The 19,309-nt window shown below is 27.0% G+C and overlaps 1 protein-coding gene across 2 annotated transcripts in view; it reads left to right on the top strand.

The window, feature by feature from the left end:
• LOC107173196 (uncharacterized) overlaps window positions 1–19,309 on the top strand; it is a 171,738-nt gene that overhangs the window by 109,487 nt on the left and 42,942 nt on the right. Inside the window, exons 3-4 of one of the 2 annotated variants that reach the window (XM_089215718.1) lie at window positions 2,403–3,967; window positions 12,148–12,264. In XM_089215718.1, the coding sequence (XP_089071844.1) occupies window positions 2,403–2,479 (77 nt within the window). In that variant the 3' untranslated portion in view covers window positions 2,480–3,967; window positions 12,148–12,264. Of the gene's footprint in view, window positions 1–2,402; window positions 3,968–12,147; window positions 12,265–19,309 lie in introns of those variants that run through there. The other variant, XM_089215719.1, reaches the window with a different exon arrangement.

The raw sequence follows: 19,309 nt of genomic DNA, 5'->3' as shown, positions 1-19,309 counted from the left end.
TTGAAAAAAAGGATGTCACATTTGCAGTCTTAGGTACGATGACTTTAAAAGAAATTAAACATTTGCTTTATCCAAATTAGTTACCATACATTTCAATAAACTTTAGTTTTAAATTGATAAAACAAAATGTATCATATGGAATAACAGCTTTAATTTGAACCAATGAGCTAAATTAAAATTAGAGAAACGAAGAATACCTACACATTGAATTGTGATGAAAAAGTTAATTTAAAATTAGATACTTAAAATATCAACTTGATTGAAATAATGAAGTAAGTAATTAGATATGCATAATACATTTAAACTTAATTATACATTTATAACCATAGATTTAAATAAATAGACGGAAAATTTAGCCCGAAGACTGGGAGACGAGGTTGTGACTTACGGATTAAGAGAAATAGCAAGAGTTTTATAATAAGAGTGAGAGAAATGGAATTATTTCAAAATTCATTAAAAATTAAACTGTACATGAATCATATTTCAAAAATAAAGGTTGCCATTTAAATTTTAAAAATTACATCTCAGATCTCCTCATTCAAATTAATAAAAAAAATATTTAATTTTAAATTAATTTAGGTTATATGATTCAAAAATTGGACATTTCCCCCTGTAGATATATATATATTTCTGTATAGTTGAATACACTGTATAGGCTGTTTTAATATTTTATGAATGCATTATATTATAATATTACAACAACTTGCCTTTTGCCAAGTAACAGGTTTCACGTGTTTAGCCAAAAACCATCATCATAATATTTCCTTTTTTTTATATTTGATGTGATTAGGTACGGGAAATTGGGTGAAAACTAAAATATTATAATATTATGTGTCTAGTTTTAAATGGAAATAGTTAGGTCGAAGGTAGGTGGGTATAATGTGGTTATAATAATTTATAAAATATCTGTATAAGGTCGGTGACGTGTAACAATAATATATAATGTGAAATAAATATGTGATAAATAACATACAATAATATAATGAATGCAAGTAACGCAACGCTAGTGCAATTATTTTAAATATATATGTATATAATTATTATATACACTACTGTGCACGTACGATAATAATTATTGTGTTGCGTATGTACATTCTGGAGATACAAAATCGTTGTACATTGTGGTTCTATTAGAGTAGGTGTCTATGTTTTATGTAAACATTATGTACCATTTACTGACCACAGGTATTTACCGCAAGGATGTTCGGTGTTCGTCGGGTAGGTAAATAGATTTTATACGCACTCGTATGCTAGCGGCGCATATTAAATATAATGATATAACACCATATAATATACGATATGTATACATTATATTATATTTATAGTAATAGGCACCTATCACGCCGGTGTACGTAAATATGCATTGGATAGGTCAGGTTACTGTGCCTCGTACAGATTTGAAATTACTGTTATTCCACAATACTAATATTAATATTGTTATCTATTCTGATGATTATATTATCATTTCACCGACGTCGCGTCGGTCTTGCCGATTCAACTGCATTCCCGCTGCGAAAAACATTTCAAATACCTTTACTTATATATTGCTCGTTCGGCTTAATTACTACAGCGTCGAGTTATATAAATTATTTATATATATATATATATATATATGTCATATGTATGTATTATGTTATAAAAGTAAAAAGTATCGATTTGTCGATGTGTCTGTTGCGATCGAACATATTGTTAACGGACTATCCAACAGACTACTGACTGAAAAAAATTCAAATATAATGTTTAATTTTAAGTTGTAACTATTGATAAACAATCTTTTAAGTTCGTTGAATGAATTATTATAATATTACAATATTATTTCTCTGTCGATAAATCGAACGATCGAATCTCTGGTAGTTAAAATACGTGTGTTGTACTTGTACACATATTATGATATGATTTATCGGTAATTTTCGTTTTTAAAACTTTGCACGTATATTGCAAATTGTGATCAAGATCAAATAGTTATTTCAATTAACAAATCAAACATAGTATTATGTTATGAGATTAAAAAGATCTATGTTTTGGATATTAATCTGGTTTCTTCTCCAACCAAGAAACAACTGGTTTTACGTAGGTACCTTATTAAACAAGTGCTACTTGATGGTAAAAAGAAAAAAAAAATGATGATGATAAAATAAACCAGTTGGCGTGACTAAAACAATTAATCGTTCCATTAATTTAAAGCGCAGGACAGTAATATTGTATTCGGAGTCATTCGATTCGCATATTCGTATGTATAAATCCTTGCAGTCAGTTTATACCTACCTGTTACAAATTTACAATGTAGGAAACCCATTGTCGTGTAGGTACAGCAAGTGTAATCGCATTTGATCTTGTTCAATGTACCATTGAAGCGCACGTGAATAACGTTACAATGTTATTGACTGATTTATTTTTTCTAGGTGTACGTAGTAAACTATTGAATCAAATTAAATTGGTATGCAGAACTCTCATTTTGAGCGTGACTTACTCTTTTTAAGATACACTAATTATTATTCACCATAAATTACTTATTAGAGTCGCGCCGATATCAAACATTTTTTTAAAAATATTTATTGGTTGTTATATTGTTATTGCAATAATACAATCAACAATTACATCATAGAATACACGTTTTTTTTTTTTTTTTTTTGAAACAAAACGATCGTCGTGTGACGAGACGTTTTAAGAGTAACTTAAAAAGTAGTAACAGGCCTTTACAACTATTTTTTTAAACGCTTAACTTAAATTATGGCCTCTATACGGCCAAACGTAAATATATTTTCTGATTAAATTAACGCGTGTATTACGGTCGAGTCGGCTCGGTGTCGATTGGGTCTCGATTCTCGTATCATACACGCAGTCTCTAAATGTTCATTAATTCATCCTCTCTGTTTTAAGTACCGTACTTACGGCATTGTACAATTGTATTTATTTTGGTTTTGATTCAATGGAAGATTATTAGAAAAGGATTCGGTTTGTTGTTAAAGGTTTGGGTGTTAATTGCAGAGCTTGACAGTGTGTGTGTTTCCTTGGACTCTGCCCGCGGTAAACACACCGGACAATGACGCAAAAGGGATGCTTTTTTTTAATCATCGTCGTTACTATGTTATACACTACTATTACTACCATCACTATTGTTGTGTTACTCGCTCGATTTTTTTTTTTATGTCATTGTCGTTGACGCATAAAGACTATGCAGTACTACAACACCGGTCAACCCACCGGATATCCAGCCAGAGGCTGTGCAAACGGTCCGATTGTCAAATACACGCCCGACACAAATGTGCACGGTACCGAGGCTGCGCTGAAATAACGTGCACGCCGCGTGTGACCGTATAATCTCGTGTTCGTGTGCGTGTCGCGAGTGTGTGTGCGTTTCTGCAGTGCTTAATAAATAATATATATATGCGCGTTCCGATTAAGTATGTGCCACTGGCAGCAGTCCATATCCAACTAAGATATGCGTATTACTGAATATTATGCTGTATAGATGATGATGATATTTAATTTTCACGGTCCCTGGTATAACAACAACAACATCAACAACAAAAGTAATAATATATTAAACAGTGCTTAATATATTATGTTCATTCGAGTGTTTAGAACATTATTATCATAATTATTTATTTTTTTTTTTATTTTTTAACTTAAAACGTTAACTATAGGGATTTTTTTTTATTAAACATTACGTATCTTACACATGTACCTACCTATGTATTTATTATAACATATATTGTAATAGTTCATATGTATTTTTTATATGGTTAAATTAATTTTAAAAATATTTTAACAACGATAACAGAATACAAAATTCGGTTCAAAAGCATCTTTCAATATTACAGCATAGGCAAGATATTATCTTTTAAAAATATTTATGGTTCATTCATGACATTTTCACTTATTTTAATTTAAAGTATCCGTACTTTAATCGTTTTTAATCATCTGACGTCAACCAGTTCAGACCAAAAGAAAATATTTGGAAAAGGTAAGTGTTCGGTTTATTATTTTATATACATTTTAAATATACGTTATGAATATATTACATTTATATATAAGTATGTTTTGTGACTTGCGAATAATATGAGATTCAAATTAAATAATTTAAAGGTTTATATATATATATATATATATATATATATATATATGCATAAAGAAAAATTCAATAATCTGAAACTGTAGTATAATTATATAGTAGAACAGTTTGATTATTAATACTTTTGTATGATTTATATCATAAAAAATTTGATAAATATATTATAATATAAATAATGTGTATTTGTAAATACAATAGCTATAGATTACAGGCAAATAATAAAAATATAGGTATATATTTATATATATATTTATGTGTGTGTATTAAAAAAAACCACAACTATAATGAATTTCAAAGTTCAGTTTAATTAAAACAAATAAATTATGAGATATTCGTATAATTCTGTTTTGAAAAAATAGTTCTAATTTTTAATTCTGGCGTAACATTATTTTAAATTTTAAATTTTCATTACTCGATTTAACATAAAAATATACTCTAATCGACTACTGGATAGCACTTGATCAGGACTTAAACTTTATTTTTATTCTTAGCAGGTAGATTAATCGTCCTCACGAACAACTCTGGTATCAAAAAATAACAGGCTTCTTAGAAAATATGTCATCATTTCAAATTTCAAAGTGTTTATCATCGTAATTTTTCTGTACGAAGTTTTTACTAATTTGTGATTCAATTTATTTTAAGTTAATTACAGAAATTTTAGAATCACAACATTATCACCAAAACAATTATATACAAGTTAGTTCCTTACTATTAACATATCTCTAATCTTTTGTATAGATGTACGATGTTGTACCTAATTAATAATTTGTATCTTGAAGTATAGGATATTATTTTTAAAACCGTTTAAACATTTAAAATTAATTGCCCTTGGTGATAATACCGATGCACCAACATTTCATGTAAAACTCAATCATTTGATTTTTTGTTTTTTGTATACAAATACAGAAAGTAGAAAAATACTCAAAAAATGTATACTCCAACACTTCACTTATTTTAATCACAATATTTGAAATCATTATTAATGCACGTTAAAGTTAATAATATATTATAACCCCAAGTTCTAATTATTATTGGCTTTGAAATTGTATAAAGAACACACCTTAACGTACGCGTTAAAGGTGTCAGAATATTAAAAAAAAGCTCTTTCTAAACGGACAGATTTCTATCTCCCGCATTCAAAATCGAAGAGTTGAAAATCATATTTTATGGCAACTCCTACGATATTCCCTTTATTCTGACGTGGCACAGAGTTAAAAACAATTTATTATGTTTATTTGAACATTTGATGTATTTATCTCCAATGAGCGGCTTTGTAAGTGACGGCACGTTTAAACATTGTTGACACTTAGCCACTGTTTCTAACACGTATATTATAAAAACCTCGCAAAACTATATTCTATTATAGAGACTACTATACAGTACAGTTTCAAAAATAATATAAAAATATGGACGTCTGAACACTGCGGGTTAAAACTATTATTATTTATTAACATTTTTCGTCCCTCAAGTAATGTCGCATCATTATATTATTATATTATATTGTTGTCGTATATTGTTGTGTAAATCGTTCCACTCTGAAGTAATAGTGTTCTATTGTCAACTTTTACTATAAGGCATCTATAAAAAAAATGCTCATAGATAATGTTTTGGATTTCTTTTTAACGTCCTTGATATGAATATTGTATATACTATTTCGAGATAAAATGTAACTGGATTTATTACAGTTGTTAATATTCACATTCGTTGCTTCATTTTAATGCATTTTGATATTACCGTTCAGTTTTAAGTACCTCCAAATATTTATTTTTTTCCAAATTACTGACAATACATTCATAATGAAATGTTTTAGAAATATTCCTCCCGATTTAATATAATAAGCGTTAAAGTTTAAAATATGTAAATACAAACATATTTTGCTTTCTATATGTCGTTATTACACAGTGGACATTAAAAAAGAATGTTTAGCCATTTCTGATTTGTAAAATGTACGCATAGAAGCTTGTAGCTACACAAATTTAACTAACTTAAAAATAATTTTAATTTTGATCAATTATTTATTTTTATTAAATGATATGCATTTTCTTGCAAATCATAAGATTTAAAATGCTAATAATTAAGTAAAACCGTGCTTAAAATATCTGAAACATCTTTCGATTATAATTAATTCATACGAACGTTAGAAATTTAATAGAAACGAACAACGAACAGAAATTATCAATATTTCTAAAGATCATCTATTTTTAATATCTACCCGACGTATTTATGATAAGCTAATGATGAATATACCTACACTAATTTTTATATCGTTTTAAAATTGCGTATACTAAGATTTAACGTCGTTTTGGTACAAGGATAAGGCATTCATTTCGTATATTTTATTATACGATATTAAATAAAATTATGTTGAACATCAACTTCACTCATAAATTATTTTTACGAGCACTTAAAAACGTCCCATGAAGTATGAACACAATATTATAGTGAACCGAACACCACTCATAATCATTTCACGATGTGTAGTATTATCATTTTTTTCAAACGTAACTCGATGTTTGTAAATAGTATAATATTATATATAGACACGTGGTAGGTACCTATGATATATAACAATAATAAGAGGAACTACTACTAAAACTAGATGCACTGTTGCGACGACTTGTATCACGGTGAACGAATCTAGACGATACAATAATTACATTGGGTACCTATATATTACGCCTTGTGTGAGTTCTTTATTTTTACTTTCGTAATAATATATGTAACAACGTGTGGTGGGTACACACGAGTTGCATGCATAGCACACAAATAAAATTAAAGACAAAGTTCATTTTTAATATGCATTTCACAAACGATCTGAATTTATTGTTTTATATAACTTGAGGGACATGCACTCGGCATGCACAACAGCCTTGTATGAAATGTTATGATGGTGGCATTGATATAAATAAATAACACATACATTAGGTAGGAAGGTTGCACACAACACAACGACAATAATATTATATACAATATAATATAGGTATTTATAACATCAGCATACGCAAATTCGAGGCCGCTGTATATCAGCATACATACCTAATATGACTAGTAATTAGACAGTATTACCTATAATTGAGTATCTACGCGATTCTATTTCTCAAATGATGGATCTAATCGAGTGTCTATGCATTTCACCCAAGTTAAAGACTTTTAATATATTTTTAGTGTGATTTTAGTGTCTATAATGATTTTTATTCATATTACTAAGGTATATGCAGAGCCTGTACTTCGTGTTCTCTTCCCTGCATTACCTTCATTACCAAACTGCCAATTCGCAGGCAACAGCAATAATCGTATATAGCTCTACCTACCTATTTTATCTAAAATTTAAAATTCACCCATCAGTCACCTAAACGGTTAATAGGAATTCGTTATTTGAATTTTAAATTTATAATGTATATTAATTGATTTTCAAGTGTTAAAAAAAATTAAGTAATTTTTATTTTTATTATTTTCATTACGAGTAAATCAAAAAACTACTATATGAACTATATAATAACAGTTGATTAAAAATACAGTTAAACATTTAATTTACGAACCGGGACCATTATGATGAGATGTTTAGGTTAATGAGCGATATTTTCGGACTTTTTATTAACATATACATATGTACGAAATACCTAACTATAGTATCTCCATACATATATGTACAATGTACGTTTATCAATAGATTCAAATACTAGTTGCCTCCCAAAATATACGAATTTCCTACCAGACTTATCGTAAATATAAAGTTTAATATACACTAGTTGAATCCGATGATCAGGTAGTCCATTATTATATACAACTCGTACGAGTTGCTTCACAAAAATTTTCACGCTAGTTGCTTACTGTATTGAATCAAGTAGTGGTTCATAAACTTCTCGCAGGTAAATACTTAAATAAAATTTAATTATTTTTAATGAAAGAATATAAATTATTAGGGTATATATTATAAACATTATACGATTACCATAAATATTTGATTAGTATTCTGTAATATAGTCTATATAAGACGGGTACATAACACCCCTCATATTTATAATATAGGTAATATAGATAATTAAAAATTAACGATGATTTATAAATTACTTTCATAATTGAGCCTAATATATCTCTTAATCATTATAAAAATATAATATTTTATCCTAATAAATTTAATAATTTATTTCACTTATTTTGATATTAATTATCTATATGCATAGACATTTTTGTAAATAAGAATAATATGCTTAGCCAGAAAATGATAATCTAAACATTATAAGCACCAGGGTCATCGTATTTTATCGTTTTATGAATACTAGGAGCGTCTGCTCTTAACTCGAAAATTGGTGAGTGTGTATCTTCTATGCAGGTTTGTGTGCTTAACTAATATGTAACTTAATCTAAATATTATTATTTATTATATAGGGAGATATTGACTTAACTTGGAGTAATTTTTTTATGGTGGAGGGTCATAATATGTGATAAACCTGGTAATCTTGGTATAATAAATATATTATGTCCTAAGTAAAATATGGGTGTTATGGTATTTAATTCATGAAGCTTGCTCCTGGAGTTTTGTAGACTCAAGCCGTCTCTGATAACTGATAGGCATCTAATATTATTTCAAGTATGACAAATACTATCAAACATTTATATCGAATTTCTGCAGTTCAGGGTACTCGTGAACAGTTCTGAGTGCAAAATATTATATTTTAATATAACATAATTACCCATTTAAAGATTTCCACTATCCTCGTCACGTTTGTGCAGATATGATGGACATTTATTATTTCGCGTCTACCTACATAAAATCATTATAATAGATACATTCGTCTTAAATAAAAGCATAAAATGTGATGTCACTGATATGTCGTTGGTCGACAAAACACAAAGCCTTTCAGAGAAACTTGAAAATTTGAAATAGCTTTCATAAAAGTTTAAATGCATTTTAAACTGCTATTAAGTGATAATCCCCAGGTTATATGCAGAATGTTCCGCGAGGATTTACTCATTGCGATACCTGCTGAAATAATAAATATATCATATTTTTTTTTTATTAGACTCACATAGATAAGACCTACATGTATTTTTTCGGTAAAAAAGTTAAAAAAATATTCTTAATTTTTTAATTTTTGAAAAAATAAAGATACCTATATATAGAGTTTATTTTGTTGAAAATGTTGATCTTTAAACAATTATTTTCATTAATCTCACAATTTTTAATAATTTTGTTAGTTTATGGATAAAATGACAAAAACTGGTTTCCATCCGAACTCTCAGGCCTCCTCTACTGCTAATGAGTAATGGGCTTATCCTCACGGGACACTCTGTATATTATATAATGTTTTGAAATTAATATGCTTAGGGTGGTGGTTCCCATTTGTAGGTACCTACCTCTGTATGCTATTTGAGAGATCGAAACTGGTATGGTATATAATATTATTCTTTGTAACATCTCTCTGAGAATCGTCTAAAACAACAACCCTTTACTAGTCCGTGATTATTAAATGGCAGTTGGTGTGGTGCCAAAAATTAATTACACTCATCAGTAAGTTGTCGCTGATTTATTAGCGCTGCGATGCTATCAAACACTATAATATTAGAGTTTCAAATTTTTCCGTTTCCCAGATAAATATCGTTTTCAATCATATCGTTTTCAACGTATGTAGTACGTATGTAATATTATTATACCAATACATTGTGGAAAATATATACGTCTTGCCTGTCGAAAGCTGCCGATCTTTTTGCCGACTGATTGCGACGTGAGTTGCACATATTACGATATTATATTCACATACCCATTTGTTGTCGTCATATATTATGTGCATCGTAAAATGTGTAGGTACCTACCAACATTTTTTAACGATAGGTTCTGTAGACATACGATATTTAAACTCGCTGGATGGGGGAAGTCTCTACACACTCGTAAATGCTTCTATATAATTTAATATAATATTATAAACACGTGTATGTATGTGTGTGTGCTCCTATATCTTAATGTACGTTTCTTGTGTGTGTGTGTATAAGTCAGTTCGTAATAGAAACGTAATTACGCACTGCTTATTATAGTCAACGCCAAAACGAGTAGCTGTTCCGTGCGTGTGTGTGTGTGTGAGTTGTTGTATATTATTTTATTCAAAACGGTACGCTATAAATTAATTTTGCTAGAAAACAAACTTTAAATAATAAAAGATTTTTTTTATAAATAACTACGGACTGCATTTATTATAAATATCAATATTAAATATTACACGTTTTTTAAAGCGTTTTGTGTGAAGTGGATATTTAAGCAATTAACCTGTTTATAAATGGCTTTAATCGTACATCGGTTTACTATATAGTATATACCATTTTATTCTTTAATATTTTTGACATTGTGTTTATGTAGGATGTTTTCAAAGTAAATTGAATTCCTCGCAAAAAATACTCAATGAGTGAACGTATTGAATATTGAATATAATAATTAATAACTAATAAGGAATATAATAGGTAATTTAATAGTAGGAAAATTTGAATTTGAATGTTAAGTGACTTAGGTATGATTATGATTAAAGAAGATTGCTAGGAATGGATAGAAATAGATGACTTCATATAAAATGAACTCAACATTTAAAACCTCGTGGTGAAAAAAAAATTTAATTTTAAATTTTTAAGTCAATTAAACGATAATTTATTCGATAATTTTAATAACTATCACTACTATGATGAATGTATTGTACGTTTTACGAACCATACATACAAATCATACAAACCAATTAAAGAACCATAACCGTCATAGTTAATCAAAATGATAAATTTTGGACTAATGTATGTTTAAATATTGTAAATATTTAGTCAAAAATATTAAATAAACTTTTTAGTGGCTGTATAAGCCGGTTGTATGCTTTTCCACTTTCTACTTTAAGAAAACTATTTAATATATTTTTCAACTTAAACTGCTCATGTAGGTATGGTTTTTTTTTAAATAAATATTTCCTTTAATATAAATATAAATTTTATCGCAGCATATAATTTGAATTCGCAAACGGATCACATAATAATTATTAGCCATAGCAAAATAATATTTTATTGCATTGTTTGTTCAATATTTTCCCAAAATCAATATGATGTAATGAAAAATCAGTACCACATAACGTTATATTCGAATTAAATATCAACTTTCCAATTTTGAAATATGCCTATAATAAAATTGCCATGTGGTAAAACATAAATAAAAAATATTAATAAAGTAGTAAAAAAAAAAAAAACAAGGTATAATAAAACCATAAGTTTGTTAGGTCTTTTGTACGTGACATAAAGTACAATTTAAAAATAATGTTAAGCATAAAATTTTGAATGAAAAAAATAAAAATAAAATGCCTGAAATAACAACATAAGCAATAATAATGTGTAATGAGATTTAAAAATATTTAATAAATTAAGGAAGTTTTTCTATCTCATTAGGTATCTATAAAATGAAGAAAAATCCTTCAAAATAGATTTTTAATAATTTTGCAAAATATTAAACACAAATAAAATATGTATTGCATAAAAATCGATACGCTTATCAGATTTGCGTATTGGCACTATTATGATATAATATGTTATTAATGTTTCATCAATATACAATGATTCTCAATTATTATTTTTTTATAAAATAGCTAGTCTAAAATATGATTATTTATATAATATATAGGTTACTTTATGTAGGTAGATGCCAGGTGGGTAGACGCCTATTAATATCTATAGCATTGTATATTTGAAAAATATCAAATGATTTTGAAATCAGTAATTTTTTTTTTATTTAGCACTGATTTCAAACTATTACATTTAATATCAACAAAAGATATCATTCGAAAGCAAAATATTTATAAATATTATATTTTATTATGTTTCTATTTGAAGAGTGTAAGTAAAATATTATATTTGAAGACTTTGAATCTAAAACATATATATGCTTATTATATTCGCTATCAATTTAATCATAAAATCTAAATTTAACGTTTATCAAAAAATAAGCGATCTCTGATAAGCTTTAGCTGTAGAGAAATATTTGAACCATTATATAGTAATTTAGTGAATAAGGATTAACACAATAATTTTATGGACAATGTAATAATTATTTGTAGATCAGTAATGAATGTTCACCTAAATCAAAATATATGAAGCCAGCGATGAAGCGACCTCTTATACAACTACCTACCTATAATAGCTGCATGTTGTAATCATAGGTCACCATCAAATACGTAAGTACTTATAATTGGACCAATAATATAACAATAAATTAACTTATCTTTATTTCGCATGATATATGCTGTAGTGTAAAAACAAGAATAATTTACTGTATGATATTAATCGTAATTAGCACACTGTTAGGTAAGGATGCATTTATTGAGTACCTAACTTGCCAAACTTATATATTGTGTTCTATGCACTGATTATATTATTAAAATAGACTTATTTTCATTTTTACTAATTTCTTTCATGGTATAAGAAATAAGAAGTATGCTCAGGAATTTGCACCGCGTTGTGTTTTTGTGCATATTGTATTGCATACGATTTAATGTATGTATATGCGTGACGTCACCTTGAGTTTATTGTTGGCTTCATAAATAAATATTATATTTTGCTCATTAAACATACTTCATATTTCTTATACTATTATCAACTTTTAGCTATAAACTTATTATGTTAATTTTTACTTCTTTCAGTGACAACATTATATTTACTTTTAACATAATATTCTTAAGTAGAATATTTCTATAATGCATTTTATGTATATTGGTATATTTAAGTATCTAATTTTGAACCAATACATAATTTTGTGTTATAAGCGAGCGAATCGTTAAATATGTAATATAATATAATTTTGTTGTGATGCCTACCTAGTTAAATATATTTTAGAACATGGTTTTTAATTAATTGCAGATTATTGTCAAACCAGTATCTAGTTCTGTTTAAAATTATAACGAGAAACCAACATTTATCTTAGAATATAATATAAACTTCCTCAGTCTTTAATAAATTCATATATTTGTATTGAAGTTGTTTTTTTGTTAAATGCTATAGGTAGAAATAATTTAAAACGAATAAATTAATATTTAACGTAATTTTGTCGATTATTGTTTAAAACCATCGACAGAACGAATTGCTAATGAACATAGTCATATGAAAATGGTTTTAAAAATATACATGATTTTACTTTTCCCCTCGTATCCGTAGGTACATTACATTAACAACTTCGTACAATTTGCGGAAATAATATTATACAGCTAAAATCACGCGGTGTGACGTGTTTGTAAATTATAATTATTCATGTATATTTATTTATTTATTAGTAAATCAATGGATTTGAGTGGTCTTTTGTGGATCAATCGCTCTTTGAAATAATGTACAGCTAAAAGGCGTGAGCGAGCCAACAGTTTAAAATTATCCGATATAATTAGTAAATAAATCAAGGTATCAAAAAAAAAGCGGGTAAGTCGTGGATGTCGCTCTGCTATACAATAGGTTACAAGTGGGTTACTGTAACGGATGGAATTAAATTTGAATCCAATGATATTATATCATTGTATACGAAAAACAATTCTGAGCGGAGGCGGTTTATCTGTCTAGGATGTATAGATTATTAAAAATTTTCAAATCTTAGATGTATAAGGAAAAAAGTCGCTCAAATTTTTGATTTACAACAAAAAACTCCCAAAATTAAAATGTCTTTGAATAGCTCAAAAATGGCTAAAATTTTCCAAACTTTAAACTGTAAGGAACAAAATTCAAAATACAACAAAAAAGATATCTTGTCATTTTTTATTTGAAGCAATATTACTGGTAGAAAATGTCGTCCGTAATTATTTAATATTATAAAATCGTGAAATTGTGAAATCGTACGTTTTTTCTCCTTTAACCGCTTTTATTTCGAGTGCCGTTTCGAAAATCGAAAAATGACATGTTTAAAGTACCAGCTCAAGGACATTACCTTTCAGAAAAGATGCTACACTTGATACTTTTGAGCAAGTTTAGATGGAGAAAAAGTGTTTACAGAATAAAAAAGAAAAAGAAATAAACATCATTGTAAATCAATACATTTCTCGCTCCACTCAGAATCTAAAAATAAAATCTTTGCAAAAAATAAATGAAAAATCTATTATACCATTTTTTTAATGATTGAATATATTTTTCGAGAACCTATAATAATAGCCAATAGGATAAAGACATAAAGTTTAATATTGTATCTAATAATGTCAATATTTTCTCCTCGCCAAAACTCATATCTTTTGTCCACACTCTATATCTATCTCTGAAGTTATGAATATATTTATGCTAATGATTAAATAAAACGATACGAAATTATAAAATTACGAAATAATATATTATTTTGCTTTATTAATGAATTGATTCAGCATTCCAATAATGACATGGTTCTTATTTTGACCGCAGCAGGAATCACAATAGAGTGCAATAGTTTTAATGGATTTTTTTTGTCTATATCCATTAAGTAATCATGCATACAAGTGGCTATTTCATTGCAACCTCTGTTAGCATCTACTTCTCCTCAAAGATAACATGCTACTCTTTTTGTAACAGATTCATACACTGTTAAATTATATTGAGAGTACTTACGGCTGTAATAAAAATTCATATTATTGCCATAAGGCGTATTTAAAACTTTTTCCAAATCAAAACTGATGCACAAAAAGTTCTTGTCTGACTCAGTTTTCTTCTGATCACTCTAAAACATAGCTGTAGCCTTTTCTTTTAAATTGATATGACAATTATATTTTTGAATCTCTTCTTCGTTGTTATTTACATTTTCATTTTTTTTTTCTCAAATCTTACATTTGTCTTTCTTTGGTAAATGGAAGCCAATAGAGTATTTAGTTTTAAAAAAACGACGAAAAACTAAAGATGAAATAGGAAATTCATTTTTGTTTGTACAATAATCTTTATAAATTAAGTATAAATTTGCAATATTTCTAAACTCAGTTGGTAGGTATTTTTTGTTTGACTTATTGCGACAATAGTGTGATGAAACAGCTGGTAAACACCTGATAAATTTATCCACTATTTGTTACTGTTCAGGACTTGTTTTATTTCGAGGAGTATTATAACCACGTCTATCTTTTTTAGCAGTGTTCACAGGTGACTTATTCAAATGGGTATATCTTAAAAGTTTTTGAGGGACATCTAATGTCTTAAGAAGAAACTGCTGGCATACTTGAACTTCAATAGAATTATGTTTTAAAAAATATTCATTTGTCACTGATCTTCTACTTTCACCAATTGACCTTTTTCTTTTTATTTGTACTTGTTTCATACATGACAGTAAATAATCTCTTCTTCATGATCTAATTCCCAAAAAAATTTAAAAATATCCTCTCTTTGTGATTCATCAAATTTTTTTGAACATTTATTTTGACACAGTTTTGCACATGGGTTGGGTTTTACACTTTTTCCTGTTCCATTTATTAAGTAGTTTTTTAAAACTTTTCTAGTAGTACCTTTTTTTAGGTTTTTTACGGCCACTTCTTCCAACTACATTGTCATCACTAAAACTTTCATTCAATTCTATTTAATCTGGTTCATACGGGGCATCATGAGATTCAGATATTATAGAAGCTTCATTCACAGTCATATTATTCATTTGAAGATTTGAGTTGTTAATTATACTATTATAGTCTAACTCAGTCTGATCAATTTCATGAGTATTAATGCCAGTGCCTGATACTGGCACCATCAATGCAGTGTGAAATAAATTATTACCTTCATTGGAAACACCATCATTCTGAATTTCAACAGTATCACTAAATGAGTCTAAGTAGCGAAAATCCATGCTTTCAAGATCACTTATAGTAAGTATTGTTCTATCCAGAGGATGATACATATTATTATTAATATTCCTGTTAATATCATTGACAGCATCATTCTCTGCAGCAATAATATGTACATTTTCATCTAATTAATAAAAGCAAAACATGATATTATAGGAAACATTAAAAAATAATGAGTGTATAACTAACAATATAAAAGTAGACTAACATAATTGGATTTGGTAATGGACATTTTAGCATTAAGTGCAGTATAAAATAAATAGTAAATGAAACATTTAAAATAGGTACTAACTGTAATAATATAATGTTATTTACTTTATAAATATATTATTAAGAACAATAAAATCATAATAATATATTATAATAAAACAAATCAATGCGAATAGTTAGTTAACTTTGTGTTAACATGTTGAACATACCAAAGTATCTTGAGTGATCCAAATTTTGATTAGGTACATTCATTATTGTCTTGTGTACTCAAATTCTGTACATTTGAATTATCATGAGTAATACAAATGCTATCATCAGCTAAAAGTATTTGACAAATAGTTTAATCATAATAATATGACTAGAAATCAAAAATTAAATTAAAGATTATTCCAAAATCTTACTTAATGGTATTGTATTCAAATTGTTCGCAGCAAACAACATTTTTCGTATTCGAGAACGTGATGTTCCTGATGTGAATCGTGACAACATTTTTATTATACGAATTACAGTTGTAAAAATATAAGAAGTAGGTAAAAAGCAGGGTAAAAAGTAAATTAAATAATGTTGTAACACAATATAAGCTCATCAAATGATTTTTCACCGTTTTAAATAAATTCTATAAGTAATTATTAATAATAATATTGAAGATAATTAGATAATAGATAAACAATATAATATTATGAAAACAATCGTAACCAACATGATGTTACGAACGAATTTCTAAGCGCCAATTAAATTGTCGCGTACGCCTGATTAAATAATAATTATTATTTTGTCGCTTACCTCATGCAACAAAGTCGCTTACGTATTTTTTTCGAAACTAATGTGACTTACGATCAATTTTTAAGTTATTGCCTAAACGACATGTCGCTTTCGTCCAATCTTTAAATGGCAAAATGACATGCTTAAGTTTATATTGTCGCTTAGCCATTTTACAGATCGATGCGTCTGAATTTTAGAAAAATTTTGATACCAATATCTCATTTTCGCCAAAATTGTCGCTTACGCCCTTTTACCTAATAAGGCTCGATATATAATTATTCAAAAACATATTGTCTCTTCCAGTGATAGTTATGAAATATAATTGTTTGAAAATTGTCCATGAAATGTATTACTGTATTAGCAAATAAAGGCGAGTAAAAGTAGTTATTTATAAACTGATAACACTAAGAACTATTAATGAACAAAAATCTTGTGAATATATTCAATATTCAAACAATAAATAATTAATCAGTAAATAAATATACAATTTTGTACACTAGATTTACTAATAATTAATAGTTACTACCTACCTATCACAATTATGTTACCTACTGATACGAATTAAAAAGTTACACTTTTAAGCATAGCCAATTCTTGTTTAAGAGAACTCTTGTCGCAAAAGTAAAAAAAAAAATTTCTTTTTTATAATATTTTTATATAATATAAAATTATTATATACAGAGTGATTCTTTTAAGTGGGTACACTAATTATCTCGAAAAGTATTTACTTTTTTCAAAATATTTTTTATATGGTTTCAAGTTGTTAAAAAACCAACGTTTTTATTAAAAAATTATATTTTTAAATATTTTTTATCCTTATCATTTTTTAAGTTTTTTACTTTTTTGAATGATAACATAGAGTTTTAATTTCATATTCCAAAGCAGAATATTTTTCTAAGTATTTTGATTCATAAAAATCGAATTTAGGACGAGTAGATTATGAGTTATATGTATTTAAAGTGTTGACAAGCGGAGTAGAGGACAAACATTTTGCGGGGTAACCCCGTACCACTCCACTCTGCCAATCTAAACTTTAAATACTTAGGTATAACTTAAAAACTACTAGCCCTAAATTCGATTTTTATGAATCAAAATACTTAGAAAAATATTCTGCTTTGGAATATGAAATTAAAACTCTATGTTGTCATTCAAAAAAGTAAAAACTTAAAAAAATGATAAGGATAAAAAATATTTAAAAATATAATTTTTTAATAAAAACGTTGGTTTTTTAACAACTTGAAACCATGTAAAAAAATATTTTGAAAAAGTAAATACTTTTCGAGATAATTAGTGTACCCACTTAAAATAATCACCCTGTATATCTATCAATTTTATTTCATTTGGAATATCATCACTAATCTGGGCATCACGGATCAAGTATATTTAGTTCTCAATCAAATAGACATATCGTATATATTAATAAGCCGGATGATTGTTTAAATATTAAACTCTCATTTCACTAAAAAGTTTAAAGGAGTTATTTAAAAAAAAATTATTATTGAAGTTTTTATAAATAAACAATTTCTTAAAACAACAAAATTTCAACTATTAATATCATTATTATTATTTTAAATATACCTATTATTACATTTTTGAATGACAATATTATTTTAGTTTATATGTATTTTAATTTCATTCTCCAACAGAATCTTTTCCAAGGAATATAAATATAATAATTATAAAAATCAAATTTTGAACTATTTGTTAATTATAGTATTTAAATTAGCTGAGTAATGGAAAACGTTTTTGAAGTTTTGTGCTACTTCAATCCACTTACCTAAACTTTAAAATGTACCATAATTTATTAACTACTCGTTCAATAAATTAAATTTGTATGTAAGTAACTTCATATAAAATTCTCAAAAAAATAAAAATATATTCTGCTTCAAAATATATAAATTATAATATAAAATTTAAAATTTATGATATCACCATAAAAAATAAAACTTAAAAATCAGTAAAAAATATTATCATGTAATGATAAATATAATATCTATCTAATAACAATGTTTTCAAAAATTTTAAAAGTTCATTAGTTTTCAACAAAAAATCAGTGTTCGACTTAAAAAGAATCACCTTCTTACATTTATAAAAAATGAATATATTTAAATACTTGAATTAAAGGCATTAATTGAATTTCACAGAGATGACGTATTGGTTATTTTTTTTAGTTACTTTTACAGCTCACTAACGCATAAAATATGTAATTATTTGAAAATGTATAGTTCTTAAGTTAGTTTTAGATATTTCTAATGGTAATTTATTGAAAATCATTACCGGTGTTATAGTGTTACGTTCTTGAAAACCATTTCGATTGTACATCTTTTGACTTTTCTAATACTATCCGTTCATATTCTACATTTTCTTTCCTGTGAATAAGAATACTCGTAATTAAAATTCAATCGTTGTCATATTATCTGTTTATGTTTACTAGAAAATTTTCATCATACACGTACTCTAATATATAAATGTGACGGGAATAGAAAACTAT

The sequence above is a fragment of the Diuraphis noxia genome, unplaced genomic scaffold, assembly GCF_037042655.1.
Source record: "Diuraphis noxia isolate RWA-SAM2 unplaced genomic scaffold, SU_Dnox_SAM2 contig0001, whole genome shotgun sequence".
NCBI classification, from domain to species: domain Eukaryota; kingdom Metazoa; phylum Arthropoda; class Insecta; order Hemiptera; family Aphididae; genus Diuraphis; species Diuraphis noxia.
Note: the sequence above shows the minus strand (reverse complement) of the source record. Positions and strands in the feature narration are given on the sequence as shown.